Below are 16773 nucleotides of genomic sequence, written 5' to 3'. Positions count from 1 at the left end.
TGATCAGTGTATATTCATATTTTAAGTGCCTTTATTTATCTGAAGTAAATACACCCATTAATTTGATTGCTACATTTTGTTCGTTAATTGACACAAAACTGATTTATATTTAATTCTCATTAGAAACATACTAAGTCGGCTGGGAAATTATATTCAATTGAGTTTCTAATCTAGTTTTACATCTCTGACACTCAAGAGTGTATGCACTTGGTAGTGGGAATCTTGGAAATGCTAGTGGAAACCAGACCTTCAGTTTTCCAAGTGTCGCATATGGTGGATTGGAAGGAATGTACCACACTTCTTCTATAGCTGGGGTTTCACCCGTGATGGAGGCCATTCCCTTACCACGTGTATTTAATAATGGAAATAAATTGAAAACAGAGGTATCAAATATTTTGTAATTTGACCTTTGCCATAGTGGGTGAGCTTGCATGGCGGGTGATATTTAATAAAATTTAATTTTTTGTTTTGCAGAAAGAGATCACACGAGATTACCCGGGTTCTCTTCTTCGATGTGTGTGTTTGTGTTTGTGTGTGCACACATGTTTGTGATGTTTTTCCACCTTGCACTTCTCTCAAGCCACTTTCGATGTTGCAACAATTTGAAAGCATATACAATCAATTTCATCCGGATGAAACAATTGTTATGGAAATATAATTTTATGCACTAAAATATTATAAACGAATCACACTAAAATATTATATAAATATAATTGACAATTAAAGTAAATTTTTATAGAAATTAAATCAATGAGAATATGGTAGTTTTATAAGATATTACTTGCATACAAATATATATATATATATATATAGATACATAATTTAAATATAATCATTACATATAAAAGAAATAAAACAAATAAAATATAAAAGTAAAGTTAAAGAAAGGCTGGCCTCATATAGAGAGGCACGTGATAAACACGTTGACCTAAAGTTGATAGCCATCCCCTACGTACAGGTGCGGATGGTGCTAGTCAACTCCAAGATACAACTCGATCAGCTCTCAGCGGCGCCTCCTCTATGTGCACGTATCAGCTCTCAGCGGCGCCTCCTCTATGTGCACGATTACAGGAAGGAAAAAAGGACCAAGTCTCCAATGTCGAGTTGTCCAAAATAGTGAAATATATGTGAAATATGTGAAAGATATTGATAGGATAATCTCTGGAAAAGTAATACGCAAATGTGGTAGAGTAATTTGGTATATGCCTTTGAGTGCATCCCATTGCCATATATATAGGCCTCCTCAAAGAAGCCAAAACGGCTAACTCTTTATTTGCTATAATAAAAACCCAATAAATTATATACGTTATAGTGTAACGTTTATGTAAATTAATTCCGTAAGTTACAATATAAAAGTCAAATAATGAAATTAAATAATAAAATAATATTGAAATATTTTAAACGAGTTTTAAAATCTTTTAAAAATCTCAACAATGCCCCACAAGATTTTAAAACTTTTAAAATCATAAATGTGCATATAATATATAAAAATAATATGGGCAACATGATACTATGCAATGGGTGTAGGTGCTTTCTGAGCTTGAACCTTCACTTAGTGTAATTGTTTTCATTTGAAGAATCAGAATAAACTATGTCTTGAATTCGGCCATTTGAACCAAACTTCAACACATTACACACATAATATCGACAAGAGACTTCGGTCAAGCAGGGTAGCGCTATTAATTGTCATGCGCTGATATCTTGATTCTCATGAGAGTTACTAAAGAATAGCCCAATTCTCATAGTCGCGGCCTCACGACGGCTCTCACTTAGGTGAATCCTCCAAGGATATACGTGACCTATACCCTGTAAGAGTATGCTTGCCTTGGAATTATTCAGGGTAGAGCCCTTCCTTAATGTCGTATCATAACACTGATGCCATAGGGATGAACAGGAAAGAATCTCCTCGAGAAACCTCCTAATAAAATAGTGTTGTCAATGAGTCACGCAATATAGATTGTTTCTACCCATTGAACCTTTCGTCATGTGATTAAATCGCCAATCAGAAGGTTGGGTTACCTCCGTAGGTGACTCCCTTGGGGCTTAAGCCTATCCCCCTCGACATATCTAGGACAACCTTCCTAGAAAGACCCTTGGTCAGCTAATCAGCTATATTTTTCTCAGATCTCACAAAGTCTAATGAGATCACATGCCTACTTAATAGGCTTTTCACTGATTTATATCTCACTTGTATATGTCTATTCATTTTCTTATTTGTATGGGATTGATTCACCAAATCAATAGCCGCCTTACAATCACAGTGTATCGATATCGCAGGCAAAGGCTTATCTACTAAAGGTAGATCTAGTAATAGGCCTTTGATCCACTCAGCCTCGCTACAAGTAGTATCTCAGGCTATTAGTTCAGATTCCATAGTACTCCTCAAGATAATAGTTTGTTTCTTAGAACTCCAAGATAGAGCGGCTCCTCCAAGAAGAAATAAATAACCACTAGTTGATTTTACTTTTAGATTATCAGTTATCCAATTTGCATCACTATATCCTTCCACCATATTTGGAAAACCTTTATAGCACAAGGAATAATCTATTGTAGTCTTGAGATATTTAAATACTCTATCTATCGCCATCCAATGATCCTTACTTGGATTATGCATATATCTACTAAGTTTACCAACAGCATAGGCAATATCAGGCCTAGTTTTATTTGCGAAGTATAAAAGAAAGCCTATAGCTTGAGAATATTTTAATTGAGATATAGGTTCGCCTTCATTCTTCTTCAAGGGTACTGTTGGATCATATGGTGTCAATACTTTATAACACTCAGTGTAATTAAATCTTTTTAACATATTCTTAATGGTACTAGATTGATTAAGGGTGATACCTCAAGAAGTTCTTTTCAATTTCATGCCTAAGATCACTGATGCCTTTCCTAAATCCTTCATTTCAAAATTCATTGAGAGGTAGGACTTTATATCACATACAAGTTCTAAGCTTGTCCAGAAAATTAATATGTCATACACATACAAACATAATAGAACATTTTCTTCATTATTCTCCTTGTAATATACACATTTATTATTATCATTAATCTTAAATCCATAATCTAAGATTACTTTGTCAAACTTCTCATGCCATTGTTTAGGAGCTTGCTTAAGACCATATAAGGACTTAACTAATTTACACACCTTATTCTCTTGTCCTTTTACTATAAATCCCCCAGGTTACTCCACATATATTTCTTCATCTAAGTCACCATTTAAAAATGCGGTTTTAACATCCATTTGATGCACAACTAAGTTATGGATAGAGACTAAAACTATTAGTATTCTAATGGTTATGATATTAGTCACAGGGGAATTTGTGTCAAAATAATCTATTTCTTTCTTTTAGGTGAAACTTTTAGCTACTAGTCGAGCCTTATACTTATCTATACTTCCATCAGGCTTTAACTTCCTTTTGAAAATCCACTTACAACCTATAGCCTTATTACAAGGAGGTAACACAGTTAAGACCCAAGTGTTATTCTGTAATATAGATTGAAACTTGTCATTTATAGCTTCCTTCCAAAAAGGAGCATCTAAAGATTACATTGCTTCTTTATATGTAATTGGATCACCCTCGACTAGGTATGTGAAAAAGTCGTCTCCAAAATTCTTTTCTACTCTATGTCTATTACTTCTTCTAAGTTCTTGTGGTTGAGAATCTTCCACTAATGGTGTACTAGTAGAAGATGCTAAATGACTATAATAGGTTGAAGATGTATCAACTATCTGACTTGGTATTCTGAACTTATAAGGAAATATATCTTCAAAGTAGGTAGCATCTCTAGATTCTATTATTGAATTTTTTGCTATATCACTAACTTCAGAGTTAAATACTAAGAATCTATTGGCACTACTACATTGAGCATATCCTATAAAGATGGCATCTATTGTTTTAGGTCTTATATTCATTCTTTTTGGCTCTGGTAGGTGTACTTTAGCTAGACACCACCACACTTTAAGGATTTGAAGATTAGGTACTCTACTTTTCCATAACTCATATAGAGTTCTATCATTAAGTTGGACAGTTACTCGATTGAGTATGAAACATGCAGTGAGCATAGCTTCCCCCCACAAATTCTCGGGTACACCACTACTTAATAACATTGAGTTAACCATGTCTATAAGAGTTCTATTTTTCCTTTCGGCTACTCCATTTGATTGCGGTGAATATGGAGGAGTTACTTCATGTATAATACCATGTTCCTCACAAAAGTCTCCAAGTTTGTTCCAAGAATATTCTCCTCCTCTGTCGGACTTCAATCTTTTAATATTTTTCTCCAATTGATTTTCCACTTCACTCTTGTAAACTCTAAATCTATCAAAAACCTCATCCTTAGTCCTTATCAAATATACATAACAATACTTAGAAAAATCATCAATAAAAGTCACAAAGTATTTATTATCACCCCTAGTTGGTGGTCTATTGGAATCACACACATCACTATGTATAAGTTCTAGAATTTTTGTATTCCTCATAACTACTTTGTGAGGTTTCCTAGGTTGTTTGGCTTGTATACATATCTCACACTTACGTCTAAAATCTACCTTGGACTTTGGGAGTAAATTAAGATCCATCAATTTTTTAATTTTCTTCATACTAACGTGTCCAAGTCTTCAATGCCAAACATCACAAAATTCGACGCTATAAACTTGTGGAGAGATTCAATTCACATCGAAAATAAAATTCAATTTAAAAATCCCTCACTAATATAACCTTTACCCATAAAACATTGTTCTTTGTGATTACAAATCTATTTGATTCCATTACAATTTTAAACCCTTGTTGAACTAAAGAAGGTCCACTAACTAAATTTTTCCTCACTCTGGGTACATGTCGCACATCCTTTAAAGTTAGAATCTTCCCAGAGGTCATCTTTAATTCCACGTCTCCAATTCCATAAATTTGTGATATAGAATTATTTCCTAAGGTTACACTTCCACCATTAAATTTTTTGTAAGTCTTAAAACAGTCACTACTAAAGCATACATGTACGTTTTCCCCGAGTTTAACCACCAATCAATGTTATCATAGGTAAGATTAATCGAAGGATTAAATCCTAAGGCGATCTTACTAGAGTTTCCCATCTCTATCATCATCATTATAGTATAGACCTCAAATTGAATTGGATATCAAGTCTACTTACGTGAAAGATGTAGGGTCAATTTCCTATTGAGATAAAGTCACAATAAAAATTTTCAACAAAATATAAATTAGATGCAGATTGTCTAATTAAAGCAAAAGGATGCACAATATAAAATACACAATTTAAAATAAGAAAAATAACTTTTCACGTTTAAAATAGTTTGGATACTAAATCAGTTTCAATACAACATTTTAAATGTCCAAAAAAAAAAAAAAAAAAAAAAAACTTATTTCAATAAATTGACTTCTTTTGTAATGACCCAGTCATTTTCTTTTCTTTCATTTTTCTCAGATTTTCATGGATATTTTTTTTTTCCGTTGATTTTTTCTTTTCTGAGTTTGGTTTCTCGTCACTTAGTATCATCTCGAGTGCTTAGGAATTGTTTATGAGACTATTTCCTTGGGATTGACAACTTCCTTAAAGGACCGCGTTATTTCCACATTTTCACTTTTTGGACACTATTCACTTTTAGTCTTTTTCCCGTTTGTCACTTTGTTGGTATAACCTCACTTTTTATGTTCGGAGTTGGATTTTGACTTCACGTATCTTCGTTCTAAGTGGTTTTCACGAAATACGTATCTTTACTTTTGTAGAAAAGTATTCTAGTTGCTCCCGGTGTCCATAGAGGCATGGATGCACAGTTCTTCAAAAACATTTTCTTTTCTCGAGGTGTTTTTCATAAATATCTTTTGGAGATATTTTATTTTAGGGGTTTTTAAAAAAATATTTTTGGGAGATATTTTTATTCTGGGTCATTAGTGCAATTATCACTTTCTAGAGGGGCTATTGTGCAATTAATGAAAATTATTACAAAGATACCTGGTTTTGAGCCTGGATCCTCATACAAGATTCATTTTCACTTTTCATCGAGTTGCGTACTATTAGAATTTCCTTCTGGTCGTTCTTCCCCAGTTTCAGGGTTTATTGCCCCCGATTGCTACTGAACTTGTTCTGGGCATATCTTTCTGTTCGGGACTCAATTTTCAACACCGTTTCTTCCGTTGTTCATATTTTCTCATTTTGGTTCTCCTTCATGGAGTTTCACCGTTTGAGCGCGTCTGCTCAAATTACACTTTTCCAGACCTGGCGGGGCCCTTTCAGAACACTTTTAGGGTTTTACTATAAATAGAATGTCTTAAAGTGAAAAATCATTTTTTCATCATCTTCCTCCCCTCTTATCCAATCCATACCATCACCCAATATGAAATACAACCTAAAGGTGGCTCCTCTGAAGACAAAGAAAAGCTTGTAGGCCTCATATGCCTACCTTGTATCATAACTTCACAAAATTTATCTATCTATATTAAATATGTATTGTCCAATATCTGACAAATTCAAAGCTATACTTCCTCTTTTATCAATGGATTCCTACCATATAAAACAATAAGGTTCACCTTTTGAAAAACTAATTGTATAACTTTTATCTCACAGTGTCAAACGTTTATTTCACATAGTTCTAATTTTATCTCATTGTGTCCAACTTTTATTTCACCTGTGTAGTACCAAATGTTGTACTCTTATGTCATACCTAATAGAAAGAAACTGCACCGGTGCAAAAAAACACTAGCACAGTGCATAATATTGTCTGCCCATTCATTACAAGTGGGCGTTACAAGGAATGTGCACCGATAAAAAAGTTGCACCGGTGCAAGTTTTGGCTACCCATTTGAATTGATTTCATCAATACAACTAATGATAAAAAGAGAGAAGAGAGTTGGGGAGATAATTTAGGGGTAATTTTTTGTTAATTGTTTGGATGGGTTGGGAATAAATTTGCCCATTCATTACGAATGGGCGTTACAAGGAATGTGCACCGATAAAAAAGTTGCACCGGTGCAAGTTTTCGCTACCCATTTGAATTGATTTCATCAATACAGCTAATGATAAAAAGAGAGAAGAGAGTTGGAGAGATAATTTAGGAGCAATTTTTTGTTAATTGTCTGGGTGGGTTGGGAATAAATTTGATGGTAACGGTATAAAAAAAAAAAAAAAAAAAAAAAAAAAAAAAAAAAAAAAAAAAATCAATGAACATTTTGGCCTATTAAAAAGTCTAAATAATAATTTTATATGCTTTTGTAATTAGATTAAAAAAAATTAATAATTAAATCTATTAGTTTGAAAAAATAGCATATTTAAAAATATATGCATAATTGGCTAGGGATTTTTTAAAATTTTCCCTCGGGTCAACAATATACTGCGAGGGCGTAGGTGGTGGTCTATATTGCTTTATGGTAATTTTGTTCAAATACTTATTGGCGAAGGCGATAAGCGTTGGTGTGACACTGTGACGTTGAGTGTGGTGCCCACACGCACAAGACTAGAGATAATGAAGAAATTTTATTATATACAATAATCGGCCTTAGGTCAAACCAACAATTTTTTTTTTTTGACCAACGGAACTCCATTGTTGAAACATTCAGACACCAGAAAGATACACAAAACCCTCAAATTCTTCACTTGTTTTTATCTCTGAAACTCATTTTGATCTTTCCGTTGGAGACCCAGATCTTTAAAATGCATGATTTTTGCTTTACGATCCCGTATGGGTTGATTATGGTTTGTGGTGGGATTGTTGGGTATGCCAAGAAAGGGAGCACAGCTTCATTGGCTGGAGGTCTGGGCACTGGATTTTTGCTCATCTTAGCTGGTTATCTCAGCCTCAAAGCTTTCAATAAGCGAAAGAACTCATACCTTGCCTTGATTCTCGAGACGGGTATTGCTTATCTCTATTCAAACACACGTGTACTTTTAATGATATTTTGATGTTATCCCAAGTCATTCATGGATTTATGATGCATTAGGAAATCTTATTAGTGTTGCATTTCTTGGTATGGATCTCAGATGTAGCAATTTATTCTCCATTTGGTTGCTGGGAAAATGGTGGGAAATGAATGAACCTTAGGATTTTCACATTTTGGGTCCTGAAAAGGGAAAAGCTCCGTCAATTTGTGCCTAAGACAACTACTTGGGTTTACATGATTACGGAAACTATTTACAAGTTATGAGTCAATTTTTGCTACTTCACTTTATTCTTTTCTTGCGTCCCATCAGTTTTCTCAGAAACCAAACACAGTATTTATATATTATGCAGAAAGAACTCAACTGGATTTCTGCCCCTTTTCTGATTCTTATTTTATTTATTTATTTATTTTTAAATTGTTGAGTTACACGTTGTTTGCAATTCCAATTATTGATAGTAGATGATGTCAATTTGAATACAGCACATGTTGATTCCCACTTGATTTCAATCCAATATATGCCAATTCAAAACGGTTAATTATTTGGTCAAGCTGATTCAGTTATGGTGTATTTACCAAAAAGGAAAAAAAATAAAGAAACGGCTTCACTACCACTACATTGCCAGATAAGAAGCTGTTTAAACTTTGATCTAATAGGAAGCAACCCAAACCATAATGGTTTCTTTGTGGTGTCTTATTAATGTTGTTTAAAGGGCTTTGCCTCTCTTACAAAACCATCATGAATGATAGGAATGTGATGGCTGTAAGGCACAATGTTGATTTATTATTCATTTTTATTTAATTATTTGCTTTATGATATTAGTTCTGTAATACATAAATATTTTATGCCCTTCAAAGCCAATATTTGATTGTAATTGACATTTATTTTACTAATAAATCGGGGTTATTTAGTGCTTTACATACATATATGGTGAATGCTTGTATTGGTTGATTCATCAGATGAATTAAGAGTCCACTGACTATGTAATGAAGATTTAGATGCACAGGGAGAGTCATGCATAGGAGATATAAATCATTAATTTACATTATCACAAATATCATTCGCATTCAGTGGAAGAATTGGGCATTCTATCTGAAAGGATATAACATGTTAGTTTCTATGAGATACGGTGGCTTATCTCAGTCAGTGGAAGACTCAAAACCATACATGTTGATGTCTATGACGCATTAAAGTAGATTTCCAAGAAGTGAAAAGTACAATAGCCGTCATTGTAAATTTTCACAAGTAACTCTTAAACCTGAGAGATCAATGGACTCTTTATCTTTGTTTTTTTCCTTTGTTTTACTACAGTGACCCATGGGTTATCATACTGAGTATTTTGGATAATCATTGACTATTGGCATTGAAACATATATTCTTAAGATGGTATCTATGCAAGATATATATTTTGACTTGATTTGTTTGATCACAGAAATCTGAATCCAGTGGTCTTGATAAAACTGTTTTAGTATATATTTATTTATGAAATATATATTATTTTCTCAAAATAAATTTATGTGATCAAACGGAATAAATCAAAATAAGTGTGAATTAGTAATTGGATTGATAACATTACTTTATCCAAATATTAATTATGCATAGAGGGGTTATTTCGTAATTTAACATGGAGAGGTCTTTTCTTTTTCATTATGTGGAGTGCAATTATGTTTATTTAGTGGAGATAAAAATAATTAGTGGGATTATTAATTGGGTGAATGGTTTTTTTTTTTTGGATGGTAACGCAAACTCACACACACGTGCCTCCACTGAGGCTTGAACCCTGACCTCCCTTTGGAGAGGCCAAGTTTGTACCAAATGGGCTATTGCCCATGATTGGGTCAATAGTTGATTAGACATTTAACATGCCCATTGGTGCCAAGTGTTGGATTGGCCCATCTAGGTCCCACTTCTAGCCTAACTTGAAAAGCAAGCAATTGAATTATAACTTAGAAAAGAAATAAGGTAGAGTAGGAGATAAAGTGGGCCACCCTCTTGGTCTATAAATAAGGGGTGGCCAACTGTCTTGTGTATGCATGTATTTTGTTTGATTGCAAGACATTCTGTCTCCCTCTCTCTAGACCAAGGGTTCCTATTCTCTTTTGGAGACCAGTCTTCCATAGCTTGTGGATTTCATCGAGGTCATAGGAGTGAGGATTTGGGGTTATTTTGAAGCCATTAGAATCAGCTTGTAACTTGAAGAAAAGAAGTGTTCTCACAAAGATCTACCGTTCGTCCTAAGGTAGTGATCTTCTTCTTCTAAATCACGATTTGCTAAACCAATTGGGAATTAAATTTTTTACTTCTACTATTAGAATATTTTTTCCAACAAATAGGCCATTATGGCATAATTTTTAACTGTAAAATGGGAAATTTGTAATATTTGGAAGCTCTAGCTTTAAAATGAATTCTCTGCTTATGGACTTCATTTTGTCATTGGTCTCACTTAATCTTTATGACATTCATCATTTATCTGTGGATAATAAGAAAATCAAAGCTTGAAATTCTTGAAAATTTATTACTTGAGAAAACTCTTGATATGAGGTAATAAACAATAAATATTGGTACATCATGTTGTATAGAAAGAAACATTCTACACTGTAGTAAAGCATAAAAATGGTTCGGCCTATCTTATATAAGAAATACTATTCCATCATTACAAGAAAGTTTGGATTAAATTATGAAGTCTTGATTATACGTTATTCTTTGTTGTGATTTGTTAGGTTCCCAATTAAACATCACCATATCAGCATAAGGAGGAAAATGATTAAAAACCAACATCATATGTTCCCTTTGATATTCCAAGTGTACCCACAGGCAGGTTGTAATAAAATAACATTCAAACTTAACATTACTTTCCTAGACCTTCTCAAAACTTTTGACATTGATTCTATGAAATTTTACTTATCTTAAAAAAAAAAAAACCAAAACATTGAGGGTGGGCCTTGGTGCGACGATAAGGTTGCTCCATTGTGACCTGATGGAGGTCACTGGATTGAAATAGGAGCCTCTTCACATGTGCGAGGTAAGGCTGTGTAAACTCTTAAAGTAAGCCTCTTCTCTTTCCTAGACGTTCTCAAAACTTTTGGCATTCCTTCTTGATAGTTTAACCATCTGACACACACAACCTTTTTTTCCATTGAATCATCAAATTAGCTAATTCGTCTTGGACTTAATCTCATAAATGGGAGCCATCAATTGGTGCATCTCAATCCTTTTTCTACTGCAGACATAGGTTGGCCTATTGGCGACATAACAAGCTCTATAGAACTAGCAATATGCGAGTCAAGCATGAATAGAAAAGGAAAGATTATGGGTCTCTTTTCAAGTTTCTAGATCGGGAGAAGAGCATCAGACATTAAAAATTACTAGTGGCAACAAGCATGGATCTCTGTCCTAGGGGGAAAAGAATAGTCAGACACCAAAACTTGCTTCTAGTGATACGCATGGTCATGAAACTTGAGTTTTAGGATTTTCTGCTAATCTGTTAAGAGGCCTCATGAAAGAGTTCCCTATATATATGTAATCTCAATTTTCTGATTTATATTGTCTTCATTGATGATGTCAAATGCTGGTGAAGGGAGTAAAGGTATTGCTATGTGTATGCATGTAGTATAAGCAAATTTCAGAAATTTCATGCACAGGGTTTAGACTAATAAATTTTTTTTTCTATGACAAGTATTCATTGAAAAGCACCCAAAAGAGGAGCGCAGCCCGGAACAAACTACAAAAAAACCTATAGCCTTAAGCTATCCACAAAATCCAAAAGAATCTCCAAACGTTTACACCGAGAGCCTTGAACCCAAAAGAATAGAGAACTAAGAACAAAGAATCTTGACATCACCCAAGTTGATTCCACCCCATCAAAGGATCTCCTATTCCTCTCTCTCCATGAGGGCTACCAAAGACATAGGGGAATAGTCCACACATCTGTAGCTTTGGAGCGCAGTTGGCAACTGCCCAAGCATCGATGAAGCTCCTCGTGGACTTTGGCACAACCCACTTAATCCCAAAAAAGGCGCACAGAAAATCCCAACCATCCCTAGCTCTAGGGCAATGGAGAAGGGGTGATCCACCGTCTCCTCATCCCGCTTATTCGAACAACACCAATTGACAATAATCTGATGCCGCCTCCTCAGATTGTCAATGGTCAAAATCCTCCCCTGGGCTGTTGTCCATCCAAAAAAAGAAACCATCAGGAGTACTTTCAAGCGCCAAAAACCTTTCCACGGAAAGGACATCCTTGAACATCCATCAGTTGGCGATAGAAGGACTGGACCTCGAACCTCCCATGGTTTGTTTCCACCCACAATGACTCATCCATCCCCTCCCCAGCAAGAACCTGTTTATAAAGCATAGCAGGAACTCAACCATATCCTCCACCTCCCAATCATGCAGAAGTCTTTCAAACTGCATGTCCTAGGACAACCTCCTATCATCAATGTTATGACAAACGTAACGAACTCAAGTGGAATCAAGAATCACGACCGAAAAGTAAACACGCCACACAAAGATTTATACGTGGTTCGGCAATAGCCTACGTCCTCGGTTGGGATCTGGCGAAAGTTTTCATTATGTGTAAAATCGGAGATTACAAGTTTTCAGCGCCTCACTTTGTTTCTGTATGAATATCAGAGCCTCTCACGTCCACCACTCCAAACCCTAAGCGCCCTTATATATCGGGCTACAAAAGACTAATTAGGGTCCACGACCCATGAGCAAAAAAGGGGTCAAAATTTTCCATCCAACGTGTCGTCGGGTCATAAGTGGGTCGCAACGCGACCTGGCACCAAACTCGGACCATAATATCACAATCAAGATGATATAGCGTACGCTTTGTTCCCCCGGAAGGGAAGGGTGATGTTTTTTATGTATGAAAAATTAAATCTTAGCAGTGACAGTCTTCTATAACTATACTAGCTATGGATCTAATCGTCGCCATTTAAAACATGAGAAACAAGATGTAAAATGAGGAGCACATTCAAAGCTGGGTAAGGTTAGTGCATTGTTACAAAATGATCCAGTAAAAACCCCTAAATATTACTTCTTTTTAAGTTGTGCTCATCATAGTTTTTGTTTTTCCATTCACAAAATTTTATTTTGACTGATCTATATGCCTTCAAACAGCTTGTGCTGTGATACTCACGTGGGTCATGGGACAGCGCTATGCTCAGACGTCTAAGATAATGCCAGCCGGTGTTGTTGCCGTGATCAGGTAAATAATTAAGCATGCCTTTTTATTTGATCTTGTTTTATTTTATTTTTTTTAAAATGTTTGTCTTGTGCTCTTCATATGTTGGATTTCTATCAGTTAGAATATCAGTTTGGCTCAAGTCTAGGTTACCTTATTTAGAACTTTGACTGTATGGATATTCTTGTACTTTCTCGTATTTTGCCTTAGCTGGACCTACTGAATTATTAGGTGATCAGGGACATTCTATTATAATTTCATGGCTATGTTGTAATTACTGGGTCTTATAATTTCACGGCTATATCAACCTGTAGGAGATGAGTACACTTTTGGGGAGTGATCTGCTTTATTAGGACATATTTGTCATGAACTAAGTTATTAGTTAATGAATGAATAAAACTGAGATTGTAGCACTGCATTTAAAATTCTTCATGATCTTGTTGCTTCAAGAAGAATAGGTGATACTTTCCTTGAATGTTAGTGATCTGGAGTTATATTATTCCTTACTCATTTTCTCTCTATGGGATTTCTCATGCATTTGACTTTGATTGGCATCAATTTGTTGAACAAATTTCTCCGCTTTAAGCTGATCACAGCATCTGTCTCCAGAACTTCTATAATATAGTAATTTGACAGGATATGCTTATTCTGGTTGTCTTGTTTTGCTGGTTTATAATAAAGCACTATTGAGTGACAAATTTTTTTTTTTTTTCCCTCGTTGGACTTTAAAGAATGGCACGAGCTTGCAGCAACAAACAAAGCATTTTTCACAACTACTTAGGGTCAGTTACACAAATCCTATTTTTTCATTCCTCTGTATGGCATCCATCAAACCACGTGTAACATATTCTCATGAGTATTCTGGAGTAAATTTCACCAGTGGTGAAAATAAAAGGAGTTTATTATGATAGTTTATACATGTTTGACAACGATCAATAATAGAACCAATAAAAATAAGTTAAGATATTTTAAATTGAAGAGGTGGATAAAATAAGAAATCATTTCAGATAAGTGTTGTCAAAGGCGAGCCTAGTCTCCAGGCTCATACAGCTGCAAGACTTGCGCCTGTTGTGTTCCCAGGTGCGCCTTTTACAACATTTTCACCTTTTATATGGAATTTAAATACTTTAATAGTAATTTAAGTTTTTCCATTATGTGCGTCACTTTACTCAGGTGCGCGCCTCACCTTGCGCCTAGGCTCCAGAGGACCTCTAGCACCTTAATGCGCCTTGGGCCTTTGATAACACTGCTCTCTTTAAAATACTCTCTTTTATAATATAGCAATTGGATAGGCGATATTTATTATGGCTTTGTTGGCGTTTTTCCTACTCTACCAACTTGCATACTACCTCTAACCATCAACTCCCTCGTGAAACTACATCTTTCTCAATCTCATTAGTCTCAACCCGCAACACATGTACCTATTTATAGAGTTACAAACATAAATCCTTATTAGACAAGGATTACAATTCCTTAGAGGCTAAGACTTGTCAAATAAGAAATTACCTAATAGAATACAACTATAAAATAGAATCCTAATTAGAATAGGAATTTGAGACACAATTTCCAACACGATCACTTTTGAAGCACCCCATTTTATTTTTAAACACATGCAATGATAACTAATTATCCTTGCAGGAATCGACAAACTGTATTTTTTGGGCGTTGAGTTGAATTGACTCATATTGTACTAACATGGTTGAATTTTTTCCAGGGGAAAAGAAATGGTTGAATTGAGTTGAATAAACTATCTTTTGCTATACTAACTTCTTCTTCTTCTTCTTCTTTTTTTTTATTTTTATTTTTATTTTTTTTAATGCTTTTGATCTTACACCACTGTCAGCTGACCTTAAAGTTATTTAACAATGCCATCTAATGTTCCTTTAGTATCTGTTCTGAGATACTTGCTTCTCAGTCGACATCATTAGAGCTTAAGAAGTAATGAGCTTCTCAACCTCTTGCTATCACATTTGTTTTGCAGTGCGCTCATGACTGGGTTTTATTTGTACAAGATTGCTATGGGCGGAAACCATATCCCAGCTAAAACAGAGTGATGGTATCGAGAATTTTTCTTGATGCGAATTCCATACTGTATGTGTGTACTAGGATCTCAAATACTGATGCTTCTCTTAAATCATTTTACATTTTGTCATGTACTGGATATACTGGATGAAAGGAAGTATTCATCCTAATGAGAAAGAATCCTGGTTTCTAACCAAGCTCTTATTGTCCCAACACTTGCTAATTGCTACATGGTCAATTAATCCTTCTGAAGCTTTCCCTAATGTAATGGACATTTATATTCACAAATGCCGAAACCACGTGTCACCATTATTGATAACATTTTCGGACGACCGCTTTCTTGGCCCTAAACCCTAAGATCTATTTTCTTCAATTTTCTTGTAGTTTGCATGCAGAGTATCTCATTGAAATATTTTTCTTTTGGCTGGACTTAAAGTTTGATCTTTCTGCAATGCTTAAGTTACATTTTTGATGATGTAGCAAGGAGTCTAGAAATTATTGTACATCTGCACTCCCTGTCCCGGCTAAAGACCCATAACCCTAATTTTGGACGATTTTTTTTTTTTTTTAAGCATACTCCCACACCCACAATGCCCCTATGGGGACGAACCCTCTGACTTTCTCCTTTGGAAGGCGAGGAAGTACCCCCTTAGGTAATTTTAGTCGATCTTCATGTGATTATGTGTTTAATATTGATATCTCCAGTGGTGTCAAAACGCCCTTAGTTGTTAACCAAGATGGCAAATGACATTGAGAAATGCTAGATTCCTTGAATCATGTCAACCAAGCAGCTGGGATTCCCAATATCCTTCTATTTATAGGACTTTTAAATCAAAGTTACTGCTCTAACAGATTAAATTTTTAGGATAAATGGTGGATAAAATAGTATCAAATTAAAAAAGTCTCAAGATATTTAAAAGTTCTCTTAGTTCATAGGATAGCTGGAAAGAGTCAATTGTTTTGAGATACAATGGAATTTGAAAAAAAAAAAAGAAAAAAAAAAGGAAAAATTGATATTTATAATGCTATTATGAGTTCTATACATGAAGTCGTAGCATGATAAGGATTTGTCAATTGGGTTATCAAAATTTTGGTGGCTATATATCCGCGAGGAGAAGTAATAATTATTTTGTAAAATACTGGAATTCTCGGTGTGCAGCATTTTTATTTTTATTTTGTCAATGTGTTTTTCTAGGCATTTTTTTTTCTTCTTCCTGGAAAATTAAAGGGAAAAACATTTAAAAGCATGTTTTTCGGATTGAAACCCAAGGAAAATCAATGGTTTTTGCCCCTGCATTACGTAAAATTATACAATAGCCGGGTGAATCATTACATTTTGTTTATTCCATTATTTTACCCAATGGAAAAGAGACAAGTGGCGAGTTTTGACAAAGCTTACCATATTGATTTAATATTCTAATTGTCCAAGGAAAAGAGGGTGTGACATGGAATTGTTAATGTGGTTCTTTAAATAGAAAAGAGGTTGGAACTTGCCATGTTAAACTACAATATTGATAAATATTTCACCTTGGAATATTTAAATTATGGGAAATTAAAAGACAAGTGGCGAGTCCGTTTAGGACTTACCAAATTTAGGATATAATGTCCTAAAAGGAAAAGAAAATGGCGTGGAGTTATTATCATGAGTACAATCTCATAAGAAGGCTAAAGTTAGC

General features: G+C 34.7%; 1 protein-coding gene across 1 annotated transcript; it reads left to right on the top strand.

Moving 5' to 3' along the window:
* The first annotated feature begins 7511 nt into the window (after positions 1-7511).
* LOC132311067 (protein FATTY ACID EXPORT 5-like) lies at positions 7512-15294 on the top strand. Its single transcript, XM_059808781.1, has 3 exons — positions 7512-7861; positions 13012-13099; positions 15057-15294. Exons 1-3 carry the CDS (start codon positions 7663-7665, stop codon positions 15127-15129), a joined length of 360 nt encoding a protein of 119 aa, XP_059664764.1. The 5' UTR covers positions 7512-7662; the 3' UTR covers positions 15130-15294.
* Positions 15295-16773: the final 1479 nt, after the last annotated feature.

The sequence above is a fragment of the Cornus florida genome, unplaced genomic scaffold (assembly GCF_030987335.1).
Source record: "Cornus florida cultivar Cherokee Brave unplaced genomic scaffold, ASM3098733v1 CherokeeBrave_3.0.0_Hap2_Chr06, whole genome shotgun sequence".
Taxonomy (NCBI): Eukaryota; Viridiplantae; Streptophyta; class Magnoliopsida; order Cornales; family Cornaceae; genus Cornus; species Cornus florida.
Note: the sequence above shows the minus strand (reverse complement) of the source record. Positions and strands in the feature narration are given on the sequence as shown.